General features: G+C 41.4%; 1 protein-coding gene, 1 long non-coding RNA gene and 6 other non-coding genes across 8 annotated transcripts in view; all 8 read left to right on the top strand.

Moving 5' to 3' along the window:
* The window catches only part of LOC134005981 (uncharacterized), a 5,261-nt gene extending 1,403 nt beyond the window's left edge, over positions 1 to 3,858 (top strand). Inside the window, exons 2-5 of the long non-coding RNA XR_009927900.1 lie at positions 310 to 387; positions 2,519 to 2,594; positions 3,255 to 3,316; positions 3,523 to 3,858. This is a non-coding gene — a long non-coding RNA (uncharacterized LOC134005981). The remainder of the gene's footprint in view (positions 1 to 309; positions 388 to 2,518; positions 2,595 to 3,254; positions 3,317 to 3,522) is intronic.
* LOC134006357 (small nucleolar RNA SNORD14) lies at positions 816 to 908 on the top strand. The gene has a single exon (XR_009927930.1). It is a non-coding gene; the product is annotated as a small nucleolar RNA SNORD14 (small nucleolar RNA).
* LOC134006358 (small nucleolar RNA SNORD14) lies at positions 1,116 to 1,208 on the top strand. The gene has a single exon (XR_009927931.1). It is a non-coding gene; the product is annotated as a small nucleolar RNA SNORD14 (small nucleolar RNA).
* On the top strand, positions 2,085 to 2,177 carry LOC134006385 (small nucleolar RNA SNORD14). Its single transcript, XR_009927956.1, has one exon. It is a non-coding gene; the product is annotated as a small nucleolar RNA SNORD14 (small nucleolar RNA).
* Positions 2,353 to 2,445, top strand: LOC134006356 (small nucleolar RNA SNORD14). The gene has a single exon (XR_009927929.1). It is a non-coding gene; the product is annotated as a small nucleolar RNA SNORD14 (small nucleolar RNA).
* Positions 3,086 to 3,178, top strand: LOC134006379 (small nucleolar RNA SNORD14). Its single transcript, XR_009927950.1, has one exon. It is a non-coding gene; the product is annotated as a small nucleolar RNA SNORD14 (small nucleolar RNA).
* LOC134006386 (small nucleolar RNA SNORD14) lies at positions 3,359 to 3,451 on the top strand. Its single transcript, XR_009927957.1, has one exon. It is a non-coding gene; the product is annotated as a small nucleolar RNA SNORD14 (small nucleolar RNA).
* Positions 3,859 to 5,723: 1,865 nt separating the features above from the next.
* The window catches only part of rnf175 (ring finger protein 175), a 15,291-nt gene continuing 13,514 nt past the window's right edge, over positions 5,724 to 7,500 (top strand). The window contains exons 1-3 of the mRNA XM_062444825.1: positions 5,724 to 5,799; positions 6,116 to 6,153; positions 7,381 to 7,500. The exon at positions 7,381 to 7,500 is cut by the window's right edge and continues 22 nt beyond it. Coding sequence (XP_062300809.1) covers positions 5,779 to 5,799; positions 6,116 to 6,153; positions 7,381 to 7,500 — 179 coding nt within the window. The 5' untranslated portion in view covers positions 5,724 to 5,778. The remainder of the gene's footprint in view (positions 5,800 to 6,115; positions 6,154 to 7,380) is intronic.

Raw genomic sequence — 7,500 nt, 5'->3', positions numbered from 1 at the left:
GTAAAGTACAAGTACCTCCAACTGTACTACAGTAAAGTACAAGTACCTCCAACTGTACTACAGTAAAGTACAAGTACCTCAAACTGTACTGCGGTTGAGTACAAGTACCTCAAACTGTACTACAGTAAAGTACAAGTACCTCAGCCTGTACTGCAGTAGAGTACAAGTACCTCAGCCTGTACTGCGGTCGAGTACAAGTACCTCAAACTGTACTGCAGTAAAGGTACTCCTCAGTCTCAGGTGCCTTCATGATTATTGACCTTATTACTGAATTTATTTGCTTTTCTAACGTGTAAAATGTCCCAACAGATTTGCATCCATCACTCAGAATGAGCTTCATGGACTCAGTGGAGAAGCTGCTCGACTGGTTCGACTTCAACCTCAACGGTAAGAAGCAGAGCAACTGATGAGTTTATTACGTTTATTACTCATTTTAGTCTAATTGGAGTCTGTATGACGGAGAGATTCATGAAAGAGGACATATTCTTTACACTTCCAGCTCTTTATTTTAATGTTTGGGCTTTACTGGAATATCTTTGCATGGTTTCCAATTTTAAAAACTCCTTATTTATCTTCTACTGGTCCTTTATGCAGCCACAGACCCCTTTAGCTTATGAGTCCATCAGTACATGTTGGAGCTGAATTGTGGACAATGTAAACACATAGAAAACCGTAGCAACCAATAACTACAGTCGGCTCATTGACGAACCGTTGACCATGTTTGAAACCCAAGAACATTGAAAGTTCATCAGAATGTCCTTCTTTGGTCCGACTCTGACCTGCCTGAACGCAGCTCTACAACCGCTCGCCTCTGTTCGCTGTGATGATGCTTTTTCCTGCCATTCGTAGTTTCCACCAGAGGTCTAACGACCGAAGATGGCCCAATCCTTCCTTGGATGTCTGAGCGAACAACAAAAGTCTCTAATGTGTCTCGTAACATCTGCTTTCAGACCTAACTTCATCTCCATTTCTCTTTCAGGGTGAATATCCACGTGGAGGCCATGTTGTGTCCAATCAAAGCTAAACTGGCAGACGGGTCAACACCAGGACCGGCCTATAAAGCTGGTATGTATGTTTTAGATTACAGTATTCTGTAAAGGCTTGGTGCCCGTTAGTCGCTATGATGATGCTTTTTCCTGCCATTCGTAGTTTCCACCAGAGGTCTAACGACCGAAGATGGCCCAATCCTTCCTTGGATGTCTGAGCGAATTAAAAGAAATAGATGTGATGGTTATATCTTGTTAGCCTCCATAACTAAACACACTTTAAATCTTTGTTTCTGGCAGGATGTAGAAGGTCTGGACCTTGGCGTAGACGTTCTCATCATGAGTCCACATGAGCTTTGACCCCTTTTTGAAGGTATGTATCTAAAAGCCTCACTGAGACTGAAATCTTAAATAAGTCAGACCTGGCTTTGGAGGCAGCATAAGTGTTATAACGAATGTACAATACAGACAAATGCATTGAGTATTAAACATAGTTATGATGCACATACAGGTGTTTGAAGCCTCTGAAGAAAATAAACATGTAGATTAATTATACTTGATGAATCTAATCTCAAGATTACATCATCAGTTTAGTTTGCAGCTATTAAATATCTGATTTGGTAACTAAATTTTGGGTGTTCAACATTAGATTTCTTTAGTGATTAATTCATCGGTCACTTATGTTTTCAAAGGGAAGTCACACAGGTACTGTCTTTTAACCCTCCTGTTGTCCTCGAGTCAAGGAAAGAAAGAGGAGGGAAGGAGGGAGAGAGGAAGGACAAGAAAAAAGGAAAGGAGTGAGGGAGACAGGAAAGGAAATGAGGAGGAAGGGAAGAAAGAATGAACAGTCAAAACAGACGGGGTCAATTTGACCCGGGAGGACGACACAAAGGTTAAAGTTGTCTCTTACAAATGTAGGAAACAGAAGAAAAAAACAGCACATCTGTACAATGGAGAAAAAATACATTTAAAGAACCATTAATGCATGTTTTTATAGAAAAGGGTCTTAAAGAAGTTTGACTGTATTTAGTAATGAAAACTTCTCCCTGAGTCTGTGAATACAACCCAGCCTCCAACTGTTTACCTCTTTGCCACAATTCGCTGTGATGATGCTTTTTCCTGCCATTCGTAGTTTCCACCAGAGGTCTAACGACCAAAGATGGCCCAATCCTTCCTTGGATGTCTGAGCGAATTAAAACTAGTCAATGTTTCCTGTTTTATGTTTCTCACCAGTTTCACACCTAACTAGTCACTTCATGTCACTTTCAGGGTCTCACCTGGCTGTGCCTCCAGTCTAAGGAAGCAGCAGCAGTGATAAAGGTTATAACCTGGTAAGTTTCTGCTTTTTAAACAATATGTTGAAGGTTCGCTGTGATGATGCTTTTTCCTGCCATTCGTAGTTTCCACCAGAGGTCTAACGACCGAAGATGGCCCAATCCTTCCTTGGATGTCTGAGCGAATTAAAGCAATAGACGTGATGGTTATATCTTGTTAGCCTCCGTAACTAAACACACTTGAAATCTTGGTTTCAGGCAGGATGTATAAGGTCTGGACCTTGGCGAAGACGTTCTCATCATGAGTCCACATGAGCTTTGACTCCTTTTGAAGGTATGTATCTTATGCATTAATAGAACAGTGTTAACGGGTTGTAGACTTGACCTTAATATATATTTCCCCTTTTAATTAAGCAATTAAAATCCTCACTGAGCCTGAAATCTTTGTTAAGTCAGACCTGGCCTTGGAGGCAGCATAAGTGTTATAATGAATGTACAATACAGACAAATGCATTGAGTATTAAACATAGTTATGATGCACTTACAGGTGTTTGAAGTCTCTAAAAGAACATGCAAAAAACCCCATGTAGATTAATTATATTTGATATATCTGAACGTAAGATTACAATGTTTTATTGCAGTTATTAAATATCTGAATTGGTAACTAAATGTTAAACTACCTTCTTGGCTTCGGGTGTTCAACATAAGTACCATTAAATGGGTGTTTATAAGACTTGACTGTATTTATGTATGTGCTTAATGAAAACTAGACTCTCAATCTGTGAATACAACCCAGCCTCCAACTGTTTACCTCTTTGCCACAATTCGCTGTGATGATGCTTTTTCCTGCCATTCGTAGTTTCCACCAGAGGTCTAACGACCAAAGATGGCCCAATCCTTCCTTGGATGTCTGAGCGAATTAAAACTAGTCAGTTACCTGTTTTATGTTTCTCACCAGTCTCACACCTAATTTATCACTTCATGTCTCTTTCAGGGTCTCACCTGGCTGTGCCTCTCCAGTCAGGAAGCAGCAGCAGTGATAAAGGTTACATCCTGGTAAGTTTCTGCTTTTTAAACGATGTTGAAGTTTCAGACAATTCGCTATGATGATGCTTTTTCCTGCCATTCGTAGTTTCCACCAGAGGTCTAACGACCAAAGATGGCCCAATCCTTCCTTGGATGTCTGAGCGAAATTCAGTTGTAGTTGTGACAATCGGATTAAGAAAGTTTCCTGTTGGCTAACGTTTATTTCCTCCCAACAGATCGACCATGAACGAGGAGCCTGAACTACTCAGGACGAGGATTTTCCCTCATGTCTCATTATCAAAGTTTTTGTTGATGTGTCCTCGGGCGAGATACTTGTGAATGTTAGTCTCCATCTGATGAGCAGGTTGGCGCCCTGCGTGGTCGCCCCGCTCATCAGTCTATAAATGTGATGTAGTGTAAAATGTGCTTTGAGTGGTCAAAAAGACTAGAAAAGCTCTATACACATACAGTCCATTTTATGTTTTAGCATGAGTAAGACATGTCTTACAAAATGTTCAATTTTAAAGATGAACCAATATTTCCTTCAAATGAATTTGAATAAAAGCACAAATGAATTTTCTGTTGTCTTGAGTGATTTTTGCTTGCAGCTAATGAGGCCATTATCTGCTTAATGTGAATGTGTAGGGATGTAGTGGTGATAACCCTCATCCAGTGGTCTCCAACCCTGCTCCGATAGAGCTACTGCCCTGCATGTTTTAGGTATCTCACCTGATTCTAACAAGTAGCTCATCAAGCAGCTGAAACTTGTCAAAGGTCTTAATATTGAGTTAATAATTAGAATCAGGTGTGTTAAGAGAGGGGCGATACCTACCACTACCATAATGGCATTAGATTGTACTTTATTAATCCCACAATGGGGAAGTTCACTTGTAACAGAAGCAAAAAGGTGTGTGATATAAACTACAGAAAAGATAATGGGCATCCACAACAAACAGACCCTTAAATATATACAATAAATGAACGAGTGCTAACCGAGCTAAAACAAGTACTAGAAGTAAAGTGACCAGAATATAAATAATATTGCACATGATCAACAGTGTGAAAAATATAAATATATGTTGAGTAGTGGTGAGGATTGAGAGAAGAAACTACAGCATGTTCAGGTTGTGCAGGTGTTGTAGAGTCTGACAGCAGTAGGAATGAAAGATCCTAAGCAGCTTATATTTAGTTGTCTTGTGTGGACTTTACATATTAGAATACTAAAATGTGTTAAACAGTTGTGGCATATCTACAAAATAAATTAAATACTACCAGAACATTTTAATGATTGTTCCTGTAGTATTTTTGTGTGTCTATATTAGAGAGATTCAGGGGTGATTCTAGGATCAGACCTTTAGGGGCTCAGCTCCTAATGACAATGTAACTTACAATACCCTGCAAGTGTTCAAACCCCCTGCTAAACTACTCATTTCAGTAGATAAACGTAAATTACAACAAGAAATATTAACCCTTGAACAGGCAACGTGCACCAGGAGATACCAACACTTTAACACCCTGTTAAGGTGGTTGTTCAGTTGTATGGGCCTTGAATTGTGGTAGGTCTATACTTTGACAGAAATGATAGAAATCAGTTTAGAAACTAGTATGTGTGATATGTGTGATATGTGTGTCAGAATAAACAATGACATATTTCTAAAGAGAGGACACTGAGATAGTTAATGAATCCACTAACAGACAGACCATAGACTATATATAAATTGGTTTGTGGACTGCTGCTTGGAAGCAAATAGTTTCGGATCGGAGCAGCGCCATCTTGAACATTTCAGGTGCATGCCGGGTTAAAAACCCCCACGGATTCTACTTATATGGGCATCGGGAGGAGCATGAGGCGCCCTCCTGAACCTGTGAACCAATCAACCTGTCAATCACCACGTAGCCACGCCCTAATGCATACCCTGCTTTATCGTCACATATAAAATCAGGGAGGCCAAAATGTCCCAAATGAACATCATACTGCATTGAAGAAGGCTTTAAACTAGCGATTGAGACCATAAACACATTTTGAAAACGTTTACTGAGGTTAGAAATCAAGTGAGAAGTTGGTGAATTCTCCATTGACTTGTATAGAGACGGAAGTCCTTTTGACACCAAAACGGTCGCCCCCTGGTGGCCTTTTGATAGAATGCAGTTTTAAGTTACTTCCGCGTTCGCATCATTTCAGAGGACCGGAGCTCCCCGCCTGAGACAGACTCACAAAATAATAATTAAAACTGTATAAAAACAATTTTTTTTAGGGGTGCTGAGATCAAATTTAGGGGTACTTGAGCATCCCCTACAAAAGGGTCTAAAATCGCCACTGGAGAGATTTTTATAAAAAGCTTTGAGGTATTTGTATTCACGCGCGCGGTTAGACTTATGGCACTCTCGGCTCTCCATACACGCTACGTCTCTGAGCAGCTGTCAAACGGCGTGCTAACCTTCCCATAGCTGCTGCTAACCGGGTAGCTGGGGTAAAAACACGGGGGCAGGAGATGGCAGGTGTGCACCCTCAGGTAAATAAACCTCTTTATTTCACTACCGAGCAGGTCATATAGTGTAGAGACTAAATGTTTTGCAGCTTTGTGCGTGTAAAGGAGTTAAAGCGGCTGCTAATGGTTGCAAGCTGTCAACACTGCTGCTGCTGCTGCTGTTATTTCGACGTGGCATTACAGAGATCCTTATTTATGTGTTTTTTTTTTAATAAACATGCATGCCTTCTTGTTGTATTATTGTTGCTAAGGCGCCATTCCGTTTAATAAGTGGGTTTAACCTACATAAGCAGTCCAGTGAGACCCAGCTCTGCTATTTCTGTCTGTCTCCTCATTACAGGACGACCTGCTGAAAATGACTCACAGGGAGAACTGGAAGTGAGTAGCTCCCTCTCTTTATTCCACCCCAAACTTTCAGATATAAATGTGTTCATAGATCAGAGGGGGGGTTAAATATGGGGACCGGGGGCCAGAACCGGCCCGCAGAGGGGTCCAATCCGGCCCACTTTGCTTCCTGTCTTCTTTTCCTTCCTTCCTTCTGTCCTTCATTCTTTCCATCCATCTTTCCTATCTGTCTTCCCTCATTCCTTCCTTCCTTCCTTCTTTCTTTTGTTCCTTCCTATCATCTTCCCTTCCTTCCTTCCTTCCTTCCTTCCTTCTTTCTTTCGTTCCTTCCATCTTTTCTTCCTTCCTTGCTTCCTTCTGTCCTTCATTCTTTCCATCCATCTTTCCTATCTGTCTTCCCTCATTCCTTCCTTCCTTCTTTCTTTTGTTAATTCCTATCATCTTCCCTTCCTTCCTTCCTTCCTTCTGTCCCTCCTTCCTTCCTTCTGTCCATTCTTTCCATCCATCTTTCCTATCTGTCTTCCCTCCTTCCTTCCTTCCTTCCTTCCTTCCTTCCTTCCTTCCTTCCTTCCTTCTTTCTTTCTTTTGTTCCTTCCTATCATCTTCCCTTCCTTCCTTCCTTCCTTCTTTCTTTCGTTCCTTCCATCTTTTCTTCCTTCCTTCCTTCCTTCTGTCCTTCATTCTTTCCATCCATCTTTCCTATCTGTCTTCCCTCATTCCTTCCTTCCTTCTTTCTTTTGTTAATTCCTATCATCCTTCCTTCCTTCTGTCCCTCCTTCCTTCCTTCTGTCCATTCTTTCCATCCATCTTTCCTATCTGTCTTCCCTCCTTCCTTCCTTCCTTCTTTCTTTCTTTTGTTCCTTCCTATCATCTTCCCTTCCTTCCTTCCTTCCTTCTTTCTTTCGTTCCTTCCATCTTTTCTTCCTTCCTTCCTTGTCCTTTATTCTGTCTGTCTGTCCTTCTTTCCTCCCTTTCTTCCATTTTCCTTTCCTGTCTTCTTTCCTTTCATCCATCCATCCATCCCTCCTTCCTTCCATCTTCTTAATAATCCGACCCACATGAGATCAGAGTTTGCTGCCGTTGATTTAAAATGAGTTTGACGCCTCTTGCATAAAATATTAAAGACTGTATTATTCTTCAGCCTCCTCTTGTGTTGTTTTTCTTTTTTCTGCCACCTTCCCCCCATCCATCCATCCATCCATCCATCCATCCATCCATCCACCCATTCACCTCCTCCTCTTGTCTTCTTCCTCCTTGCAGGGTGCAGCATGAGCGTCTGCATGTGAAGCACCGCGGGCACGAGGCCATGCACGCTGAGATGGTCCTCATCCTCATAGCCACGCTGGTGGTGGCTCAGATAGTTCTGGTCCAGTGGAAACA

This window comes from Scomber scombrus, chromosome 23 (genome assembly GCF_963691925.1).
Source record: "Scomber scombrus chromosome 23, fScoSco1.1, whole genome shotgun sequence".
NCBI lineage: Eukaryota > Metazoa > Chordata > Actinopteri > Scombriformes > Scombridae > Scomber > Scomber scombrus.
The sequence above is the reverse complement of the archived record's forward strand: the minus strand, read 5'-3'. Positions and strand labels throughout refer to the sequence as shown.